Source organism: Salvelinus alpinus, chromosome 25, assembly GCF_045679555.1.
Source record: "Salvelinus alpinus chromosome 25, SLU_Salpinus.1, whole genome shotgun sequence".
In the NCBI taxonomy this organism is placed as follows: Eukaryota; Metazoa; Chordata; class Actinopteri; order Salmoniformes; family Salmonidae; genus Salvelinus; species Salvelinus alpinus.
This window is the reverse complement of record NC_092110.1, coordinates 22,790,890-22,814,256: the sequence shown is the minus strand read 5'-3', so window position 1 is coordinate 22,814,256 and position 23,367 is coordinate 22,790,890. Positions and strand designations below refer to the sequence as shown.

General features: G+C 41.1%; 3 protein-coding genes across 6 annotated transcripts; 1 reads left to right on the top strand and 2 right to left on the bottom strand.

Annotated features, from left to right (window-relative positions):
* Nucleotides 1-28: 28 nt before the first annotated feature.
* Nucleotides 29-14,245, top strand: LOC139553652 (neuroglobin-like). The gene is made up of 5 exons (XM_071366212.1): nucleotides 29-1,074; nucleotides 7,799-7,906; nucleotides 10,163-10,283; nucleotides 10,385-10,465; nucleotides 13,177-14,245. Exons 1-5 carry the CDS (start codon nucleotides 914-916, stop codon nucleotides 13,282-13,284), a joined length of 579 nt encoding a protein of 192 aa, XP_071222313.1. The 5' UTR covers nucleotides 29-913; the 3' UTR covers nucleotides 13,285-14,245.
* On the bottom strand, nucleotides 13,460-16,459 carry LOC139553653 (signal recognition particle 14 kDa protein-like). Of its 2 annotated transcripts, XM_071366213.1 has the most exons (5): nucleotides 16,266-16,459; nucleotides 15,774-15,846; nucleotides 15,323-15,435; nucleotides 14,931-14,963; nucleotides 13,460-14,756 (listed from the first exon to the last, which is right to left on the bottom strand). In XM_071366213.1, exons 1-5 carry the CDS (start codon nucleotides 16,287-16,289, stop codon nucleotides 14,667-14,669), a joined length of 333 nt encoding a protein of 110 aa, XP_071222314.1. In that variant the 5' UTR covers nucleotides 16,290-16,459; the 3' UTR covers nucleotides 13,460-14,666. The 2 variants fall into 2 exon arrangements, with proteins under 2 accessions (XP_071222314.1, XP_071222316.1); XM_071366215.1 differs by lacking the exon at nucleotides 14,931-14,963 and having other exon boundaries at nucleotides 16,266-16,424.
* A 2,178-nt stretch (nucleotides 16,460-18,637) lies between these two features.
* On the bottom strand, nucleotides 18,638-23,278 carry LOC139553649 (5'-3' exonuclease PLD4-like). Of its 3 annotated transcripts, none has more exons than XM_071366208.1 (11): nucleotides 23,177-23,278; nucleotides 23,022-23,100; nucleotides 22,736-22,905; nucleotides 22,384-22,567; nucleotides 22,166-22,286; nucleotides 21,935-22,062; nucleotides 21,642-21,842; nucleotides 21,280-21,419; nucleotides 19,467-19,632; nucleotides 19,276-19,372; nucleotides 18,638-19,142 (listed from the first exon to the last, which is right to left on the bottom strand). In XM_071366208.1, the coding sequence occupies exons 2-11, from the start codon at nucleotides 23,079-23,081 to the stop codon at nucleotides 18,937-18,939; spliced, it is 1,473 nt and encodes a 490-aa protein (XP_071222309.1). In that variant the 5' UTR covers nucleotides 23,082-23,100; nucleotides 23,177-23,278; the 3' UTR covers nucleotides 18,638-18,936. The 3 variants fall into 3 exon arrangements, with proteins under 3 accessions (XP_071222309.1, XP_071222310.1, XP_071222311.1); XM_071366209.1 differs by having other exon boundaries at nucleotides 23,022-23,097; nucleotides 23,177-23,250; XM_071366210.1 differs by lacking the exon at nucleotides 23,177-23,278 and having other exon boundaries at nucleotides 22,384-22,499; nucleotides 23,022-23,097.
* Between the last annotated feature and the right edge of the window lie 89 nt (nucleotides 23,279-23,367).

The following is a 23,367-nucleotide window of genomic DNA, read 5'->3' as shown; positions in this document are numbered from 1 at the left end:
CTTGCTATTACAATATCCTAACATCCCTTTGCAAAACCCTTTTTAGGGCATAACTGAATGACGGAAATAATGTATAACCATATTAGGGGGGAAATTCAGGCAGAGATGTTTACAGAGGATCCATTATCTGATAGTGACCAACAGTAAAAGTTTAACAGACTTGGTAGCTTATGCTGTTCCTGATGTTTGAGCAGTAATACATGACAACGGAGCAACTAATGCTGCTCTCAGAAGAGATTTATAAACAGGATATATCAAACCCAATAGTTTATTACAGGACTACTGACTTAATGCAGTGATCTTCAACCCTGGTCCAGGAGACCCACAGGGTGTGTAGCCTTGTGTTTCAGCACAGCACCTACACCTAGGTGATGATCGATTCAACTACCTGATCGAGTCAACCAATCATCAATCCCTTGGTTGGTTGAATTGAATGTTATAATAGCAAGTCCCTGGCTGCCCTGAGGATTTAAAGACTCCCAGTTGGTGCAAACACAAGGTTGTAGTCTATTTATTGGACATTGTGACTGAAATATGATATACACATTATATAATTTCATTTTGATGCCATTGATTAATCATATCTCTCCACATTGTTTTAATGGTCATTCACCTACATGGAAAATAGGTTAGATCTATATGCATAGCCTACTACAGTAGGCCTGCATTGCGCTTTTAGCCATTGTTCTAGGAAAGAAATGGTTCCCCGCCCCTCAAGGTTACAGAAGAGTAACTCTTATGACGCGCTCGGGCGCTCTGGATGTCACCGAATCCCATTAATGCCTGGATGCTGTAGACTACGTGTACAACCATACGCGCAAGAGGCGTATACCTGAACCATATCCCAGGTGCGCAGACGTTTCTTTCCGTGTGTTTTAACTACTTTTTAGTAAATTTTGCTGTAGCAAGAACAATGGGCTGCGCAATATCAGGGCTGGCACCGAAAACAGCTGGAGAGTCTAAGACGGAGGATGCTGTTGCGCATCTCAGCAAGGAGCAGATTGAGATGATCAAAGAGACGTGGAAAGTTATCCAGGAGGACACTGCAAAAGTTGGAATTATTATGTTTGTCAGGTGAGATGTTCTGATTCTTTTTGTTTTAGTTATTTGTAAGCAAGATAGACATTTTTGCTTTATTAGACTGAATATTTTCATAAATATTTATGGTACCTCTCATAGAAAGGCAAAACATTATCTTCAACACTATTGCTCTCAATTTAAAATAACAGCTATTCAATTCCAGATATGATTGAATGAGTTGCGTAGATCAAAGACAGTTGATGACCACAGGGACTGCATGATGACTGACTTATAATAATTAATGACACGACTATAAACCAAAAAATGAACCAACAACTTCACATTATTAAAATTGTTATTACACAGTAGTTTGTCTTTTTGGAAATTATACCTGCAATACATATGACTGTGGAAACAGGATAAAATTGTAGGATCAACACATTATTATACACAATATAACAATTAAATGAGAACTGACCCCCATCATCCTAATAAAATGTTGGCCCTCCTTGTGCTGCCTTATACAAAAAGCTCTCAAGACCTTTTTAGGGAGAGACATTTAGTCCACAACCAAGAGGGCTCTTGGGGCTCAATGATTTAATGTGACATGGTGCCTAATCTCTGCTCACAGCAAGCAACTGTACAGTACGTAGTCCTATTCTTTAACCGCTGCCACATCCCTCTGCCTTGTGGCTTGAAGACTTTCATGAAGGGGTTGGAGGGTGTTGCCTCCCTCCCTCCCTCCCTCCCATCATCTTACATCATGTCTCAATATTACATGATAAATATACAGCACAGGCCCCTTCCCTTCCTATCTATTGACAAACGAAGACACTTGCAGCAAAGAAAATACATATCAACAAGCCCAATAGCCACCCTTTGAAATGTAATAGTTTGCAGAGAGAAAAAAACAATGAATAGTTTATGCAGTCCTAGTTTGGTGCTAATGTAGTCTGACATTATGGCTGTTGATGGAGAGAGAGAGAGACCACCAGGCACAGCACAGAAGATGCTCAAATCCCAATCAGGGCAATATAGTGCCTTCAGAAAGTACTCACAACCTTTCACTTATTCCACATTTTGTTGTTACAGCCTGAATTTCAAATGGATTCAATTTAGATTTGTGTAGCCTTGTGTTCCAGTACAGCACCAACACCTAGGTAATATGGAAGTGGATTCTTTTTTTTAGAAATGTTTACAAATGAATAAAAATGAAAAGCTGAAATGTCTTAAGTCAATAAGTATTCAACCCCTTTGTTATGTTAAACCTAAATAAGATCAGCAGTAAATATGTGCCTAACAAGTCACGTAGGTTTCATGGACTCACTCTGTGTGCAATAATAGTGTTTAACTTGATTTTTGAATGACTACCTCATCCTACCGCAAAAAATGTGGCAAAGAAATGAACTTTATGTCCTTAATACAAAGCGTTTTGTTTGAGGCAAATCCAACACAACACGTCACTAAGTACCACTCTTCCTATTTTTAAGCATGGTGGTGGCTGCATCATGTTATGTGTATGCTTGTAATTTTTTGGGATAAACTGAATAGAGCTAAGCACAGGCAAAATCCTATAGGAAAATCTGGTTCAGTCAGCTTTCCACCAGACACTGGGAGAGGCATTCACCTTGTGTAAATGAGATTTCTGTATTTTATTTTCAATAAATGTGAAAGAAATTCTAAAAACATGTTTTCACTTCATTATGGGGTATTGTGTGTAAATAGTTAAGAGGAAAAACATATTTTATCCGTTTTGAATTCAGGCGGTAACAGAATAAAATGTGGAACAAGGGGTATGAATACTTTCTGAAGGCACTGTATGTGAGAATGCTGTTCATTGACTACAGCTCAACTGTATCCTAGACTTCCTGACGGGCTGCCCCTAGGTGGTGAGGGTAGGCAACAACACATCCGCCACGCTGACCCTCAATCAGGGGTGCGTGCCAAGTCCCCTCCTGTACTCCCTGTTCACCCACGACTGCGTGGCCGCGGACGACTCCAACGCCATCATTAAGTTTGCTGACGACACGGCTGTGGTAGGCCTGATCACAGATGATGATAAGACCGCCCACAGTGAGGAGGTCAGAGACCTGGCAGTGTGGTGCCAGGACAACAACCTCTCCCTCAACATCAGCAAGACAAAGGAGCTGATTGTGGACTACAGGAAACGGAGGGCCCAGCACTCCCTCATTCACATCGACGGGGCTGTAGTAGAGCAGCTTGAGAGCTTCAAGTTCCTCTGTGTCCACATCACTAAGGATCTATCATGGTCCACACACACCAACACAGGGGTGAAGTGGGCACGACAACACCTCTTCCTTCTCAGGAGGCTGAAATGATTTAGCATGGGCCCTCAGATCCTCAAAAGGTTCTACAGATGGACCATTGAGAGCATCTTGATTGTCTGCATCATCACTTGGAATTGCTATTCCTTGGAATCTGACCTCAAGGCACTACAGAGGGTAGTGGATATGCCCCAGTACATCACTGGGGCTGAGCTTCCTGCCAACCGGGGCCTCTATACCAGGCAGTGTCAGTGGAAGACCCTAAAAATTGCCAAAGCTTCCAGCCACCCAAGTCATAGACTGTTCTCTCTGCTACCGCAAGGCAAGCGGTACCGATGCACCAAGTCTGGAACCAACAGGACCATGAACAGCTTCTAAGCCCATGCCATAAGACTGCTAAATAGTTAGTTAAATAGTCCAGGTAGCTATTTGGTTAACTATCTGCATTGACCCTTTTTGCACTAACTTTTTTTGACTAAACACATACAGTGGGGAGAACAAGTATTTGATACACTGCCGATTTTGAAGGTTTTCCTACTTACAAAGCATGTAGAGGTCTGTAATTTTTATCATAGGTACACTTCAACTGTGAGAGACGGAATCTAAAACAAAAATCCAGAAAATCACATTGTATGATTTTTAAGTAATTAATTTGCATTTTATTGCATGACATAAGTATTTGATACATCAGAAAAGCAGAACTTAATATTTGGTACAGAAACCTTTGTTTGCAATTACAAAGATCATACGTTTCCTGTAGTTATTGACCAGGTTTGCACACACTGCAGCAGGGATTTTGGCCCACTCCTCCATACATACCTTCTCCAGATCCTTCAGGTTTCGGGGCTGTCGGTGGGCAATACGGACGTTCAGCTCCCTCCAAAGATTTTCTATTGGGTTCAGGTCTGGAGACTGGCTAGGCCACTCCAGGACCTTGAGATGCTTCTTACGGAGCCACTCCTTAGTTGCCCTGGCTGTGTGTTTCGGGTCGTTGTCATGCTGGAAGATCCAGCCACGACCCATCTTCAATGCTCTTACTGAGGGAAGGAGGTTTTTGGCCAAGATCTCGCGATACATGGCCCCATCCATCCTCCCCTCAATACGGTGCAGTCGTCCTGTCCCCTTTGCAGAAAAGCATCCCCAAAGAATTATGTTTCCACCTCCATGCTTCACGGTTGGGAGGGTGTTCTTGGGGTTGTACTCAACCTTCTTCTTCCTCCAAACACGGCGAGTGGAGTTTAGACCAAAAAGCTCTATTTTTGTCTCATCAGACCACATGACCTTCTCCCATTCCTCCTCTGGATCATCCAGATGGTCATTGGCAAACTTCAGACGGGCCTGGACATGCGCTGGCTTGAGCAGGGGGACCTTGCGTGCGCTGCAGGATTTCAATCCATGACAGCGTAGTGTGTTACTAATGGTTTTCTTTGAGACTGTGGTCCCAGCTCTCTTCAGGTCATTGACCAGGTCCTGCCGTGTAGTTCTGGGCTGATCCCTCACCTTCCTTATGATCATTGATGCCCCACGAGGTGAGATCTTGCATGGAGCCCCAGACCGAGGGTGATTGACCGTCATCTTGAACATCTTCCATTTTCTAATAATTGCGCCAACAGTTGTTGCCTTCTCACCAAGCTGCTTGCCTATTGTCCTGTAGCCCATCCCAGCCTTGTGCAGGTCTACAATTTTATCCCTGATGTCCTTACACAGCTCTCTGGTCTTGGCCATTGTGGAGAGGTTGGAGTCTGTTTGATTGAGTGTGTGTACAGGTGTCTTTTATACAGGTAACAAGTTCAAACAGGTGCAGTTAATACAGGTAATGAGTGGAGAACAGGATGGCTTCTAAAAGAAAAACTAACAGGTCTGTGAGAGCCGGAATTCTTACTGGTTGGTAGGTGATCAAATACTTATGTCACGCAATAAAATGCAATTTAATTACTTAAAAATCATACAATGTGATTTTCTGGATTTTTGTTTTAGATTCCGTCTCTCACAGTTGAAGTGTACCTATGATAAAAATTACAGACCTCTACATGCTTTGTAAGTAGGAAAACCTTCAAAATCGGCAGTGTATCAAATACTTGTTCTCCCCACTGTACGTTGCTGCTACTGCTAATGATCTATCCCGTTGCCTAGTCACTTTATTCCTAGTTATACTGTCACGATCGTCTTTCTGTGGAAGAGAGGACCAAGGCGCAGCGTGATACGAATACATCTTCCTTTTTATTTAGAGAAGATGAACACGAAACGAAACACTTTTACAAACTAACAAAAAACGACCGTGAAGCTACAAAACGAAAGTGCAGACACAAGCTACTAACGTTTAGACATAGACAATTACCCACAACCTGTCTAATGCCTATAGCTGCCTTAAATATGGCTCCCAATCAGAGACAACGATAGACAGCTGTCTCTGATTGAGAACCACTCAGGCAACCATAGACATACCTAGACACCTACACTGAACACAACCCCATAAACTCTACCAAAACCTCCTAGACACTACAAACACCCTCGACTAGACAAAAACACACAAACATCCCCCATGTCACACCCTGACCTAACTAAAATAATAAAGAAAACAAAGATAACTAAGGCCAGGGCGTGACATATACGTACATATCTACATCAATTACCTCATAATCCTGCACATCGACTCAGTACTGGTACCCCGTGTATATATCCAAGTTATCATTACTCATTGTGTATTTATTATTACGTGTTATTAGTTTTCTATTATTTCTCTATTTACTTTCTCTCTGCATGGTTGGGATTGGCCCGTAAGTAAGTAAGTTAGTCTACACCATTTGTTTACAAGGCATGTGACGAAGAACATTTGATTTGAATATACTGTAGTTTAAGGTGTGAAGCTCTTTAACTATTGTTTTCTGTAGTTGTGTGGGAGCAACAGAGACAAGGGTAATTACCCTTACATCAATGAGGTGTGGTATGAATTACATTGTGCCTATAAATTAAGAACGACATTCACGGTGAAGAATATTCTGGGTCCTACAACAATAGGGTTCATCTAGAAATCTACTTGATATCCATCTCACCTAGTAACAGAATTATAATATAATGTATTGAGGTCTACATTCAGTGCAGCATATGTCTAGAATATGAAGATGTTTTTGTTTATTTTCTTTTGCGTTATTACTTTTCTTCTCTGTCGTTAATTATATTATTTTAAGGTTCTAGTAATTTTGACATAATTCCGTATAATGAATGTGTCAATTTAAGTCCCCTGAAGCATGTCTCTTGTATCATCAGCCAAAATTCAGAAAATTATTTATTCTTAATGCTAGGAAAACATAGCAACCATTCAGAGACCCATTTTGAAATCACCTCTCACACACCTCTTCTCTGCTCCTATTCATTCATCTGTCTTTCATGGGCATTGTGTTTATGACAGTGACAATTGGCTGTGATACAACTGTGAGTGTGAATATGACAAGGTTATTTTCTCTCTCACACAGAGGCAGTAAGAGGTGGAAATTTAAGTGTATGTGCAAAGCTCTTATACCCCACTTCATAACCAGAGGGATGGGGGAAAACACAAACATGGGAAGGGGAGGAGATAATTAGCAATATAAAGCCAAGATATTCATGCATGGATCCTATAGATTCTACAGAGCTTTAATGGTATGTACCGTATATAGTGATGTATGCATTATGGAACCCAAAGCAGGGCATTGGGTTTAGTGATTACATGACTATTTTAAGATAGACACCTCTGCTGGAATAGCTACCTGATAGGACTGCAGCATTAATGAAATATCTTGGTAAACTGGAGCTGGAGGTGATTGAGGTAGAGGCTGTGAGGAGGAGAGATGGGGCACACATACACATACATACCTCTGCACACGCACAAACACACACACAAATTCTGTGCCTGCACTGTATCTAAGCTTATTGTGGGCTTTTGGAACTTATGTACCATTTGACTCTGATATGACTGGGTCTGAGAAGGCAGGGGAACTCATTACAGCTCTGTAAGGGGAGAAGGAGAGAAGGCTATACTGGTCACCCCTGACAATGAGTGGCTTGATGCTGTGTGTGATTGCAGCCCGTAGTAGGCCTGGAGCCCAGCAGAGAAGGACTGATGATGAGAGCGCAGCCAGGACTGAGAACTACAAGGGGCTCAGTGGTACCATCAGATCTAATGGAGAAGTTCTTAAAATCACTGCATGGCTCAGATGGGATGACTTGTAATGCCACCTTGAAGACAGATATTTACAAGGATAGAGACAGGCAAGGCTTAACCAAATCACAATATCAACAGATGATTCAACACTTGCATTATAAAAAAAACCATAAATAATTACTTTCAATACCTTATTGACAGCCTTGCTTGAACTCTGTTATGTAGTCAGTGGGAGAACTTGGAGGACAGAGGGATGTTTTTTGTGAGGGAATGAATATGTCAGTTTGGTTTAAGGCAGGCTTTATGAAGCTGGCTCTTGGAGGCTCACGAATGTCTGTTGTCTTGGTAACAGGTTGTTTGAGACCCATCCAGAATGCAAAGATGTATTCTTCCTGTTCCGAGACGTGGAGGACCTTGACAGGTTACGGACCAGCCGGGAGCTGAGGGCACACGGCCTACGGTCAGTCGCCACAGTACACTGATTATTTTTCTGTCAATTTTGCATTGATATCAATGTGAGATTCCTCTTTCATCCAGCTCTCCATTCAGTACTCTGTTGAAGTCTCTACAGTGCACAGCTCTCAAGTTCCATACACTACAGCCGTTGTGGTATTATTACATTTCAAATGTCAAAATCTCACAATGGAGCATCACTGATTTTATTGAAACAAAGGAATTTATGACATACTGTACAATTTAAGTTTCCTATTTCAAAGATCTGTCAACACTGTTTGTGTCCCTATATGAGATGTAAAAACGACAGTAACATGAGAACAAACTACAATGAACATCCCATAATCACAATAGTGTTAATGTTAAGAGAGCTTTTTTCTAGCTGAGACTGAAGAGCTGTCATATCCAATCTCTGGCTGGCTATTATCACATATTGCTGCCAGTGAAGAACACTCTTATCCTCCATATGCAGTTCTCCAATGGTGTGTTTACTCCATTCTGTTGTGTCACTGGGTATGCTGAGCCTCTTTGTTTATCTCACCATGAAAGGCCAATAAACCTAATTAAGCCTGAGGTCTCCACTTACAGTTTTACTCAATCGCGTACAAGCAATTTTGGGATCTGTGTTGAAACGTACCTACAACAGAACAGAAATGATAAAATGCTCAAATACATTTACAGAACCTCTGATATTTTTCTTACCTTAGTACGTGACTTGCTTTTGCAAAACTTTAAATACAACTGTCATCAGTGAATACAAAATTCTGTTCACAAAATATAACACATTGTTTTCATCAGAAGACAAATGTGTGCAACTGTGTTCTCTGTTTCTGGCAATCAATAAATACTACTGTACATAATTCTAAATCACCCCATCGGTGTCAAACCATGTACAGTATAAGGAAATATCTAGGGTCGTTACATGTCATTTCAGCAAGCCATAACACCCACCATCTCAGATTGTTCTGAAATACTTCCTGTAGTTAGAAACAGATAAGATTAGCATTCCTGCAACTTTATTGATCTCTGAGAAATTATGCTAATTCATTGCACCCAAATTGGCCAATCCCACCCCAACATTGAGTATACAGTATCAGGTCTCTATGTCTGACAAGTAGTATGGAGCTGCGGCTCGAAGTATTGTTTCTTCATCCTATGTAATCTATTCTTAACGAATTTGTTAAAGTTTTTTTTCCACTGTTCAGAGAAATTAGTTATTGAATTTGTTGTGTCCCATCCTACATCCTGATATTTGACCACTAGATGGTGCTGTTCCTGCTGTTCAGGGATTTTTTAAGAAACCCCTTTTGATGTTAAAAGGATAGTTCACCCAAATTGCAAAATTACATATTGGTTTCCTTACCCTGTAAGCAGTTCATGTACAAGGTATGACAGCAACCCATGCTTTGGTTTTGTTTATCTTGCCACTGTTTCAAAAACAAACTTTTTAGCAGTTGTGCAACAAATCCAATGCAAGTCAATGGTACCTATATTAGCATTTTCACACTTCATGTCCAAATCATCCTAAAGTATCTAAAAATGCATTGTGTAACTCAATGATGTTACTTATAGATGATTTGAATATGACGCGCAAAAATGCTAATATAGCTACTGTTGACTTGTATTGGATATAGTTTTGATTAATGTATTTATGTTCTGAGAAAGCAACTACATTTTAAAAACAAATTTACTGTTTTGCAAAAGGCCACAGAGTTATGTGTCTTGTGAACTTTGTGTCTTCTGAACTCAACAACATTGTTCCAAAAAATGCTTCTACGTGATTGAGATTTTATAAAAAATCGAAGGTATGGAGGCTGCAGTGGCATTACAAGAGAAAGACAGGGATATGTACACAACATCTCCACACAGCCTCTGCACTCATCCTCCCAGGAGAAGGCCAAGTGGCCCTCAAACCACTCACACGGACATTAGTACAAATGTCCTCACCGGCGGCCAGGCTAAGAGGGAGCGCACCCATTTAACCTTTTGTGCGTATTTATCGTTCTGCATAAAACTCCCTAAATCAAATCAAATGTTATTTGTCACATGCTCTTTAACGTAAAATACAGGCCTGTAGGCAACAATTAAACCATGTTCAGCGTTCAATGTTGTAGAACAATTATTGAAAGAGAGGATAAAAGATGACAAAATAAATTGGACCATATAGGTGTCTGCTGTATGATCAGTGATGGTCCAAGGTATGCCTGTATGCTTGTCAGTCAGGCTGTCTTTCATAACCAGGCCTGTCTTCCTTTTCTCTCAGAGTGATGTCCTTTATTGAGAAGAGTGTGGCCAGACTGGAACAGCTGGAGAGACTGGAGGTTCTGGCTGTGGAGCTGGGGAGGAGCCACTACCGCTACAACGCCCCACCCAAATACTACAGCGTAAGACACACACTGACAATGCATGTTAAGCAAAGTTACAGTTTGCATTTCTATAGATATTGATATAGATAATTTCCTGTTCTGATGTGATTTATTTCCAGTATGTAGGAGCAGAATTCATCTGTGCTGTTCAACCCATTCTCAAAGAGAGATGGACCCCTGAGCTTGAGGAGGCGTGGAAGGTACACAATTCAATCTTTTTCGGCGACCACTTTGATTAAATACGTGGGTGTCAATCATGAGAATCACATCTGAAACCAATTCTTGTCCAAGAGGTCCCTTGGCTTTCTGCAGTGCCAGAGTTTTCCACATCCAATGACACATGTCAAGATGGAAATGGTCACCAGTGGAAGAGAGAGGTGACTGACATGAAAACTAAAATGATCCAGAAATGACAATATTGAGAATGGCATGGCTCTGTCACATCATGGCTACTACAAGATCTTTTACATGTTAGCGTCATGTGTGGTAACCCTACTTGACATAATTTGCAAAGTATTACTACACTCATCAATTGAAATATCAGTTTCAGTAAAATGTAAATCTGCGCTCACATAGATTTAACTGTGTGTTAGTGTGTATGATGTAAATAGTGTGTTTTAGACAGTCACTGTGTTTTTAAAAATTGGTTTTATGCACCACAGGACTCTGGTAAATCAGGGCAAGTTTTACTGAGTGCACTATCCAAGTTAAATATACGGAATAAAAATATAAATGCAAAATGCCACAACAGTAAATTTAAATAAAGAAATTAGGCCCTAATCTATGGATTTCACATGACTCTAAAGGGGTGTAACCATGGGTTGGCATAGGCCTACCCACTGGGCAGCCAGGCCCAGCCAATCAGATTTAGATTTTTTTATTTTAACCTTTATTTAACTAGGCAAGTCAGTTAAGAACAAATTCTTATTTTCAATGACGGCCTAGGAACAGTGGGTTAACTGCCTGTTCAGGGGCAGAACGACAGATTTGTACCTTGTCAGCTCGGGAATTTGAACTTGCAACCTTTCGGTTACTAGTCCAATGCTCTAACCACTAGGCTCCCCTGCCGCCCCAGAATGAGTTTTCCCCCACAAAATGGCTTTATTACAGACAGAAATATTCCTCACCAATTGCACACCCCCTCAAAACTTCAGACAACTTTGTCATTGTGTTGTGTTACAAAACTGCACATTTTAAAGAGGCCTTTCATTGTCACCAGCACAAGGTGCAATGATCATGCTGTTTAATCAGCTTCTTGATATGCCACACCTGTCAGGTGGATGGATTATCTTGTCAAAGGAGAAACGCTCACTAACAGGGATGTAAACAAATTTGCGCACAAAATTTGAGAGAAATAAGCTTTTTGTGCGTATAGAAGATGTCTGGGATTTTTTTTATTTCAGCTCATGAAACATGGGACAAACACTTTACATGTTGCTTTTATATTTTTGTTTAGTGTAAATTAGATGAAATGAGTGGAAGCACTGTAGTTTACCATTAACGTTCCAATGAAACTGTCCGTATTGGCCTCTAGTGGATTCATGGAGAACTACCCTTACAACTCCAACCTTATTCCTGGGATCAGCTCCTGTGCCGAGGATAAACTACTGGCCCTACTTATCATTTATGTGGAGTGAGCAGTATTTCCTGACCAGAAACATTCCAGGCTCTACTTATTTCCTAGTATAATGCCTCCCTGCACTCCTCTTAACCTAGACTGTTAATACATTGTACTTACAGCTGTAGTGCCAACCAAACACTAGACTAGTAATACATTGTATTTACAGCTGTAGTGCCTACCCTAACCCTACTGATGTAGCCTACTTAGACCAGTAGTGCTAACCCTAAGCTGGTACTAAACTCATCAAAAAAAGAAACGTCCTCTCGCTGTCAACTGCGTTTGTTTTCAGCAAATGTAACGTGTAAATATTTGTATGAACATAACAAGATTCAACAACTGACACATAAACTGAACAAGTTCCACAGACATGTGACTAACAGAAATGGAAAAATGTGTCCCTGAACAAAGGGGGGGTCAAAATCAAAAGTAACAGTCAGTTTCTGGTGTGGCCACCAGCTGCATTAAGTACTGCAGTGCATCTCCTCCTCATGGACTGCACCAGATTTGCCAGTTCTTGCTGTGAGATGTTACCCCACTCTTCCACCAAGGCACCTGCAAGTTCCCAGACATTTCTGGGGGAAATGGCCCTAGACCTCACCCTCCAATCCAACAGGTCCCAGACGTGCTCAATGGAATTGAGATCCAGGCTCTTTGCTGGCCATGGCAGAACACTGACATTCCTGTCTTGCAAAAATCACGCATGAAGGAAGAGGATGTCTTCCCTGTAACGCACAGCGTTGAGATTGCCTGCAATGATAACAAGCTCAGTCCGATGATGCTGTGACACACCGCCCCAGACCACGACGAACCCTCCACCTCCAAATCGATCCCGCTCCAGAGTAAAGGCCTCGGGGTAGCGCTCATTCCTTCGATGATGAACCCGAATCCGACCATCACCCCCGGTGAGACAAAACCGCGACTCGTCAGTGAAGAGCACTTTTTGCCAGTCCTGTCTGGTCCAGCGACGGTTGGTTTGTGCCAATAGGCGACGTTGTTGCCAGTGATGTCTGGTGAGGACCTGCCTTACAACAGGCCTACAAGCCTTCAGTCCAGCCTCTCTCAGCCTATTGCAGACAGTCTGAGCACTGATGGAGGGATTGTGCGTTCCTGGTGTAACTTCATTTTTACAATGAAGATGTGAATTTATTTTGATTTTTACAAATTATCTTTGAAAGACAGGGTCCTGAAAAATGGATGTTTCACTGAGTTTACATTAGACACACAAACCTTGATTATAATTCAACATTATTACAGGTGTCCTCATAATTCTGTTTTGTGTTTCTGAACCAGACCCTATTCCTGTACCTAACCAGGCTTATGAACCAAGGCTACCAGGAGGAGAGGAACAGACATCACCAGGTGGGAGCCTCCCCCAAGGAGAGGAACACAGCCTTATAAGAGACCTGGCTGGCCTCAACTCAAGAGCTGGTTGCTTAGCTGTGTATATAGTGTATTTATTACTTATAGTGACCATTTTCTACTTTGCTCATGTTATCAGCCTACAACGTAAAGTTAAACTGTTCATTCCTTGTTATTTTATTTAAAATCTATTTCAGTCTTTAGATCAACAAACCACTGCCATATTGTAATTTATTTTGAAAAAAACAGATCAATTTATAACATCAGCTGTATTCCTCATCAATGAAATTCTGATACAGTGACATAAATGGCAGATGAATTATGTCAAAGCAGCAGCTCTGCTTTTGTCTGTCACATTCACTGGAAAGTAATTATAATCCTTACAGAGCATTTCCATGGTTAGGTGTACACCCAGTAAGGTGGTGATAGTGTTTGATGAGGTTAAAAACAAATGTACATGGTTCTCTCTGTATCCATAAATCAAATATGCCTTTCAGCTGCCAGTAAATATACTAAATCATTAAGTTTCAAAATACTTTCCCCTCACTCAATATTCCATCATGACACATCCATCCCACAAATTAGATGATGAAACACAGGAAACTGCACATATTTCTAAATACCAAAGCAGCCTTGTGTCAGCTAACTTTGGGACCCTTCCTCTACAGCTTGCCTTACAACTATGAATTTACCAACTTAATTTAGTGGACAGACACATGACTGTTGAAAAATTTCATTGGACCAATAAGGAACTCAACCATTTAATAATTTTGTCTTAAATACCAAAGAAAACTCAGGATCTCACTTTCCATCATAAAAATAATATTAATTTGAATAGCAAGAAAAAGCATTCGGCCCCAACCATAACAAATGTATATGGCATCGTCACTCACAGTAATAATCTATCCACAAATGCTTAAGACAAGGTCCAATTGGAAAGTAAATCAGAACTTTAGTGAAAATGTAATCAAATTGACAAGCAAACCAAACTGAGGGATAATTCAAACATAAATAGAGACAGGGCCTAGTAGTTCAAATTAAAACGATTTGAAAGGCATTTCATCAACATGTTCCATCCTTTCGGTGACTCCATAAATGAATGCAGCTCTGTGTAACTTTGATCCACACCATAGATGGGGGGGGTGAATCAAAAGGCAGCTCACTTGTAGTATCCTCTGACTGTTAAACATCCTCAGCTCACCCTTCCTCCCTATATAGACTGATGCCATTCACTGGCCAGGGATGAGACATTGCTGTGTAAACAATGGCATGATGTCAAAGCTGTCCCCAGGTGGAGGATGGTGGGCCTCAGGGAACATATCAGAGCAGGAAGGATGGAGGTAGAGGTGATAGTTAGAGCTCCTTGGAGGTGGTACAGGCCAGTCTGGGTTCCCCCAGTATGCTATGAAAGAGTCTGTTGCTCATTGGGTGGCTTTGGTTTTCTTGCTTTTGCTTTTCTTGTCTTTCTTCTTGAGCCCGTCCATGTGAGCTCTCAGGAGGTTAGAGTATGCCTGGCATGTTGAGAAGAGGGAGAGCAGACAGACATTTCTCAAGTCAAGAGAGTATTTAAATGATTTGCATAATACCTTTTAACATTATACATCTAAACAAACAATACAATGTGCATTCAGTGCTCCAGTGACTAATTTGTTAGAAAAACCAAACTTCAATGTCTGAGTACCTACCATCTGGAACTTGATTACTTCTTTGCTACTAACCTGGAGATACAAGGAAACCCCTGATTAGCACTACTGTCTGCAGACTATAGCATATCAACATAATGTTTCAGTTAATTCCTTTATGGATTTATTTCAACATAGATAGCTACTCTGAGGAAAAATTTACATTGTCTATGCCTGTGATGTGGTTGTCCCACCTAGCTATCTGAAGATGAACGCACTAACTAAGTCGCTCAGGATAAGAGCATCTGTTAAATGACTAAAACGTTAGAGCAATGGACAACCTTTGATTACTAAGTAGAGATGGACTAATTGCATGACTAGGAAATAGTTGTATTATAATGCAGAAAACCTCTTCATCATCACGACTTCATTGCCACATGATGCTGTAGATTTACCACTGTGCTGATTTTCTTCTTGCCATCTGACGCTCTGAGTAGACACTTGTTGTCTGCTGGTTCATAATTCACTGGGTGACCTTTCCTTGGGACTGGTTTGGTTCTCCCATCATCTGTAAGGTTAATGACAACACATTACAGCCGGGCTCTCCAACACTGTTCCTGGAGAGGTACAATCCTGTAGATTTTTTCCTCCAACCCTAATCTAGCACATCTAATTCTAATAATTAGCTGGTTGATAACCTGAATCAGGTTAGTTACAACTGGGGTTGGAGTGAACACCTACAGGAGGTTAACTCTCCAGGAACAGGGTTGGAGACCCCTGCATTACAGGTAATCAGAAATCTAAAAACAGTACATAAACCGATTAACATATCCTGGAATAATTTAGTTAAGGAGAGAACACCCAGTAGCCATCAAATAAGTAAGTTGTCAAAATGTGAGAACTTACATTTCTTTAACGTGATGGCAACACTGCCTGATGTCCTGCATTTCTGGAACAGCCGTGTCAGCTCCGTCAAAAACTAGAAGGAAAATAATCCGATTGAGGTTTGTAGATAAAAGGATAAAATGTGGTAGCCATCTGGCTAATGAGCAAGCTAGCTAGCCAACATGTCTCCGTTTGTGTAATTCATAGATAATGTTAGCTATACGACCTAGATTGTTTTTTATCGTGTTAGTTACTTCTAAATAAATGTATTGGCATATTTATAGATGTATTCCTTTTTATCACGCGGACCACAGAAGCAATTCAAACGAATAACGTTAGTTAGAAAATGCTAGCCGAATGTGCCTAGCTATCTAGCTAACGTTACTGGGTTTGGTTAGCGAACAGGCAGCAGTGATTGATGCCAATGCACAATACCTAGCTAATTAAACCAGTCCTCTCATAATGTCAATTTCTAAGATATACTACATTAGTCGATGGGGTTTTCTAACTTACCGAGTCGTTTTCAAGTAGTACCATGATGTTCACTGCAATTATTTAGCTTCAGCTTGCTGGTCAGCCCGTCAGAAGCACACGTAGCTAGTACAACATGAAACACCGCCCCGTGATCTTTCAACTTGCAAAGTACGCACTTCTTCTTCGATGAGGTTTAACGGCGGTTGGCATCCAATAAATGTTGCATTACCGCCACCTACTAGACTGGAGTATAACTCCCTTATACTTACCTTGAAAAAATAAATTAACACATACTCCAAATACTGCAGTCACACAAAAAAAACACGCACACAAAAAAACACCACCCTACTCCACTATTTAAATGTATTTAGTCCTATTTTAGGCCAACGTTCCATCCCTGCAGTAGAGTTGATAACCATTGCTATAAATGCAAAAAATCCAATCTTACTGAAACATGCATACCTTGTTGGGCTATCTCTCTGTACTGGCAGATCTACTACTGACACCACTCCTCTAAGGATCCCTCCCCCTTGACACATCTTCCTCTACTTTCTTCACTGTCTAAGCATATGACAACTTCTGCATACACTAACCTTGGAAAACTCAACCTGACTCTCTCCCACCGGACATTTCTGATCCCTAGCCCCATGTGCACCCCTACAATTAACCTCTACTTTCCTCAATGCTACACATTTCTTTGTCTCATGCCCTTCTGCACACTTCTCACACCTAGGAACCTCCCTCCTACACACTGCTGTCAACATGCCCATAATCTTGACACCTGTAAGAACAATGTATTCGGCATAAAAGCTTGTACAGGATAACTTATACATCCTAACATCACTCAAAGTAAACACAGAATATTCTTCTTCCAGTTCTTATTCTTCTATGATATCATGGCAGTCTGCAAATAAACGTTTAAAGTGCATGCCACCACCTACTACAGGTGCATCCATGTCAGATCCATCAGTCTGACAGTAGGTCCACTTACTACAGGTGCATCCATGTCAGATCCATCAGTCTGACAGTAGGTCCACTTACTACAGGTGCATCCATGTCAGATCCATCAGTCTGACAGTAGGTCCACTTACTACAGGTGCATCCATGTCAGATCCATCAGTCTGACAGTAGGTCCACTTACTACAGGTGCATCCATGTCAGATCCATGTCTGACAGTAGGTCCACTTACTACAGGTGCATCCATGTCAGATCCATCACTCTGACAGTAGGTCCACTTACTACAGGTGCATCCATGTAAGCTCCATCAGGCCGCACCATAGTTCTACCAATCTGTTTTACGGCCTCTGCAAATGATATATCATAACTGATCTTATATGTTTGAGCCTCTCTCTGTACCTGGCATCCACCAAATGCTGCACTGTATTCTCCCTCACAATTACTGCACTTAACCTTCACATTGCTTCCACATTCACTGTAATCATGAGCCCCTCCACACTTGGCACATATTTTCTTTCCTTTACACTGAGCAGCTACGTCCCATTTTTTGGCATTAAAAACACTGCAGTGCATAAGTGACATATCCCCTAACATTGAAACTGAGGAATCCTATCTGTACTTTCCCAGCAACTTTCTCAAACCTCAGTATCACTGATAAGCTTTCACTTTGACCCTCTTTCCCACTGATCAACCTTTTGGCCTCAATCACTCTGCCTTCCTTCACATTATCTTTAACATCATCTGTGAACATAGATATCGGGACCCCAGTGATGACCCCTCAATCTAGCATAAGCACCAGGGACATGACTTTTAATCTTCTTCCCATTAAGCTTTTCCATTTCCAGAATCTTGAGCCTGGCTACCACACAATATTAACAATCTAACATTTAAAATAAATCAAGCTAATTTCACTTTTCTCTACAGCATTAGTTAGTCAGATAAGTGAGGCCCTGCGGTCTCATCAAACACTATCACCACTTTCCCCTCCACACATCATTACTCTTGCTTCCTACCTTGGCCCTCTTAATGCGTTCTTTACTAGACACCCCACTTCTTTCTGTTTCATGACCTCTCTTCTTCCTATGTCTTTCCACTACTGACCATTCCGGTCCTTGACCCTCATCTTCCCTCTCCACACCATCAGAACTGTTACCCATATTGTTCGCATTCCAGCTTTTTCTCAATTTCCTCCATTTCGTCCACACTACTCGCAGCCATTTCCGATCAAGGAAACTTCCTCGTCGGGTCTGTCTTTAATCCAATGTCTTACGATGATGTCCTAACGTTACAGTATCCACACTGAATATTTACATTACTGCCATCTAATGTAGAGAAAATCAAACAAACACTTGAATAGACGAGACCGAGACCTGTCTTTTGCTGCTTTGATTTTAAATGAATTATCTTGTATAATAAAGCATTTTTGTTGCAAAAATAATGAGCAATCAAGTATATATCATGGAATTGTATTTATTTGCTTGCAAAAGGTATTAAGGTACATTTTCCCCCAACGTACCCTAATAGACAGTGAAATATTAAACATTCAAAATTACATTTTAAACAAATAATGAAGCAAATGATGAGTGTTCAGTTGCAACGTCCCTCATAGAAACAACCAAAGACAACAACAAAAAAGCAGTCCAACAGGCTTACTGTTATCTCCCTAAGCCATAACTGCCATAACTGAATACTTTGGGGACTTTTCTAAAGTAAACATTGTTATAACTAAGTGTACGGATGGTAAGTAGAGCGCCTATCCTTTTGAGAGGGCACAGTCAGGGTGATGACCCAAGTCAGCGAGACGTACAGTAAACTGGGACTGCCAGTCCCTTTCAAATACTGCTCTGAGCTGCCCCTGCAGAGCCTGGGTCCTCCAGGCCCAGTGTGGTGCGTACTGGGAAACCACCAGCCCCACTCCAGCTGTGGTGTTGAAGTAGTCAGCTGACCAGTTAGATGTCCCTGAGGGGCAGAAGGATTGGGAATTCAAGTTATTCATTACCTGTAATGCTTTCATGTAGACAACTGTGTCTGTTCACATCAAAGTATTATAATATTCAACTATTTTCTGTTGATACGGCTGTCTATCCCTTACCAATATATGCCATTTTATCAGTCACCATGTATTTATTATGGTTTACTCTAGAGTGGGGTATCTCTGACTGGTTCCCTACTGGCACAATGGACAGTTTCTGAAAAAGAGGACAATCTGGCATTACAGTACAGAAAAGAAGACCATCACATTGGTTGAATAATAATACCAGTGGCCTATATGTGTCTTCCTACCACTTGAATGCTGATGCGCTGGGCAGGGTAATTCAGCGAGGCTAGAGACTGAAGAAAAGGAAGCATGGCTGGATCAGAATCCCGTCCACAGCTCACCAGCAGACGGACCTTAACATTCCGCTCAAAAGCAGCCCTCTTTAATGCATCATCAATGGCTGGCCAGTACCTAAAGGATAAGTTAAAGAGGTACACTACCGGTCAAACGTTTTAGAACACCTACTCATTCAAGGGTTCTTCTTTATTTGTACTATTTTCCACTTTGTAGAATAATAGTGAAGATATCAAAACTATGAAATAGCACATATAGAAAGCAAAAGAGGTTTCAACAAATCCAAAAATATTTGAGATTTGTCAAATAGCCACCCTTTGCCTTGATGACAGCTTTGCACACTCTGGCATTCTCTCAACCAGCTTCACCTGGAATGCTTTTCCAACAGTATTGAAGGAGTTCTCACATATTGTTGGCTGCTTTAACTTCACTCTGCAGTCCGACTCATCCCAAACCATCTCAATTTGGTTGAGGTCGGGTGATTGTGGAGGCCAGGTCATCTGATGCAGCACTGCATCACTTTCTTTCTTGGTCAAATAGCCCTTACACAGCCTGGATGTGTGTTGGGTCATTGTCCTGTTGAAAAACAAATGATAGTCCCACTAAGCCCCAACCAGATGAGATGGTGTATCGCTGCAGAATGCTGTGGAAGCCATGCTGGTTAAGTGTGCCTTGAATTCTAAATAAATCAAGAGACAGTGTCACCAACAAAGCACCCCCACACCATAACACCTCCTCCTCCATGCTTTACAGTGGGAAATACACATGCAGAGATCATCCGTTAACCCACACCGCATCTCACAAAGACATGGCGGTTGGAACCAAAAATCTCCAATTTGGACTCCAGACCAAAGGACAAATTTCCACCGGTCTAATGTCCATTGCTTGTATTTCTTGGTCCAATCAAGTCTCTTCTTCTTATTGGTGTCCATTAGTAGTGGTTTCTTTGCAGCAATTTGACCATGATGGCCTGATTCATGCAGTCTCCTCTGAACAGTTGATGTTGAGATGTGTCTGTTACTTGAACTCTGTGAAGCATTTACTTGGGCTGCAATTTCTGAGGCTGGTAACTCTAATGACCTTATCCTCTGTAGCAGAGGTAACTCTGGGTCTTCCTTTCCTGTGGCGGTCCTCATGAGAGCCAGTTTCATCATAGCGCTTGATGTGTTTTGCAACTGCACTTGAAGAAACTTTCAAAGTTCTTGAAATTTTCCGTATTGACTGACTAATGACGGACTGTCGTTTCTCTTTGCTTATTTGAGCTGTTCTTGCCATAATATGGACATTTTCTTTTACCAAATAGGGCTATCTTCTGTATACCCCACTACCTTGTCACAACACAACCGATTGGCTCAAATGCACGAAGGAAAGAAATTCCACAAATTAACTTTTAAGAAATGCATTCCAGGTGACTACCTCATGAAGCTGGTTAAGATAATGCCAAGAGTGTGCAAAGCTATCATCTATGCAAAGGGTGGCTATTTGAAAAAACTAAAATATAAAATATATTTGTATTTGTTTAACACTTCTTTGGTTAATACATGATTCCATATGTGTTATCTCATAGTTTTTATGTCTTCACTATTATTCTACAACGTAGAAAATAGTAAAAATATAGAAAAACCCTTGAATGAGTAGGTGTTCTAAAACTTTTGACCGGTAGTGTATACTCAATTAATCTTTCAATATTACAAGAAGTCAAAGTAAGTAAAACTCAACGGTGGATTGAAAAAGGCTATGAGTCTGGTAGGACAGTATGTTCACCTTTGAGGGTGTATGAAGCGTGTGGTGGGGAAATACTCCATGACTGCCACATCAATGTAGTGCTGTGCCCCTGAGATCACTGAGAGGATAGAATCAAGGTCCTGCGTCCGAGAGGCGGGGCAGAAAGAGGGAGGAGAGGCCTGGGAGAGACAGAGTATAGACATCACATTGCAAGGAAGCAAGGGCTGTAATGAGTAGAACTGTGATGAGATGGTCATTAGATGAGAAAAAAATATCCAGTCAATGTGTTATGACAATAGACACACTCTTTAATTCTCTCAGGTTTTAATCAGATGCTAATAGTTTTATGGTCCAAGGCACTCTGAAAGCAGTGAATGGGAAGTGAAACAGAAAGGACTCACTGTGATGTAGATTTTGCTTGAAACATTATCAGTCTTCAGCAGCAGGGGGTGCTCTTTGTTGATGGCAGTGTCATACTTGGAGGGCCAAGGGTTTGGGATGGAGCTGTTGCGATGACCCATCACCCAGTATGACTCAAAGATCTTATGGAGGTCCTCAGCCAGACTGGAGCAGTTATAGATCACCACTCCCAGTTCCTTTACCTAAGGTGATAGTGCATTGTTACCCGTCATGTAGGAGCAAAACGAGTGAGATTATTTAAGGTAGTTCTATTATATCATCACTAGACATTTACCTGTGTAAGAGACCTCCAATCCATGTTGGCACTTCCCAGGAAAATGTGTTTCCTATCAACAATCCAGAACTTACTGTGGAGTACACCCCCAGTCAAACGCCCAAAGGGCACCTTTCTTACTTGGACTCCTACAGTACAGATAACCAATGAGAGGAGATTAGAGGATAAAACATACAGTAGGATAATATACTGTGTACGAAACATTAAGAACACCTTCCTAATATTTCAGACCTTTCTGTCTCAGAACTTGAAGATCTGTGGAGTTTGTCAGCACAGAGGGAATACTTGTCACAACTCTCACTGACACATTTCTGGAAGGTAAAGCTCCAAACTGCTCCAGTATGTTCTTTCCCTGTTGATAACAGTAGATAAAGTGCAGGCAAATTCACAGGGATGACTAGTTGACAGCGGTTGTCAAACGTATTTCAAATGTATTTTTTTAAACTCACAGGCAAGTCAGTGGAAGAGTTGATATTGATGTCATCACCGGTAAGAGTCCAGTAGAAGGAAGCCACATCAACTTGGTAGGTTGCCATGGACAGGAGATCTCTCCAGGCCTTGTCCACTGGGGTCCCAAAGGTTGCATTGTCGTCATATTTCATATACAGGGGAATGCTCTCTACAAGGATTATACTGAGGAATTCACAACAGGACCTGTTAAATTTCTAGTCTTTGAGGAGGATTACAAACTGGAGACAACACATCCAGACACACTTCCCTTGCCAAAACTTAATTTGACTGTTTTATATTGTCAATTCGATGTATTAAAGTAAAAACGTATACTATGTATACGACGCTCACCGGCTTTGCTCTTCAGAAATGTTATTTTGATCAGTGTTTGTTTCCTGGAAGATCTTGTAGTTTTGGAAATGCTTTTCTGTGCTCTTCTCATACATAGAAAAGGAGAGCAGTGCCCCGAATGCAGTCAAACATCCCACTGCCACAGCAATTGACACAAGCCGTTTGGAGCCCTGAGAACATGAACACAGCCATGTGATCAATATAACTGTGAACAGAAGTTTGAACAGACTTCAGTTGTATCAACATAGATGGGAATCTACTGAAAAGTCTGACAAGCAATTCTTACCCTTATGTTGGGAACATCGCTATCATGTAATGTATTGTAAGGAGAGGACATCTCTGGCATGGATGTTTCTGATGTACTGCTGAAATCCAGACCTAAAATGTTATTGGTCATGCATATCATTTTAAACATACATTTAACATACAAAAACAACTTACGCAAACAGAGTAAAGCGGCTCGTCTTCTACAAGTGATTTGTCGTTAAAATAGCCTTCCTCTAAGTCCCCAGAAATTGATATGAAACTAGGTATGACATTTACTGTCTACCAGAAAATACATGGTTCCTGTTTTTCTTTCATTTCCCTTTTTGAGAGGTCAGGATATACAGTATAAATAAAAGTACTTGTAA

Bases quoted from the DNA above. Each gene is read 5' to 3' on its own strand.
- LOC139553652 (XM_071366212.1), top strand. From the start codon at position 914: ATGGGCTGCGCAATATCAGGGCTGGCACCGAAAACAGCTGGAGAGTCT. The intron at 1,075-7,798 runs GTGAGATGTTCT...TCTTGGTAACAG, and splicing joins GGAATTATTATGTTTGTCAG to GTTGTTTGAGACCCATCCAG. The intron at 10,466-13,176 runs GTACACAATTCA...TTTCTGAACCAG, and splicing joins AGCTTGAGGAGGCGTGGAAG to ACCCTATTCCTGTACCTAAC.
- LOC139553649 (XM_071366208.1), bottom strand. From the start codon at position 23,081: ATGCCAGAGATGTCCTCTCCTTACAATACATTACATGATAGCGATGTT. The intron at 22,063-22,165 runs GTCTGAAATATT...TCTGTACTGTAG, and splicing joins TCAAGTTCTGAGACAGAAAG to GAGTCCAAGTAAGAAAGGTG. The intron at 19,143-19,275 runs GTAAGGGATAGA...TCTGCCCCTCAG, and splicing joins TGATAAAATGGCATATATTG to GGACATCTAACTGGTCAGCT.
- LOC139553653 (XM_071366213.1), bottom strand. From the start codon at position 16,289: ATGGTACTACTTGAAAACGACTCG. The intron at 15,847-16,265 runs GTAAGTTAGAAA...TTTTCCTTCTAG, and splicing joins TACTACTTGAAAACGACTCG to TTTTTGACGGAGCTGACACG. The intron at 15,436-15,773 runs GTAAGTTCTCAC...TTAACCTTACAG, and splicing joins TGCCATCACGTTAAAGAAAT to ATGATGGGAGAACCAAACCA.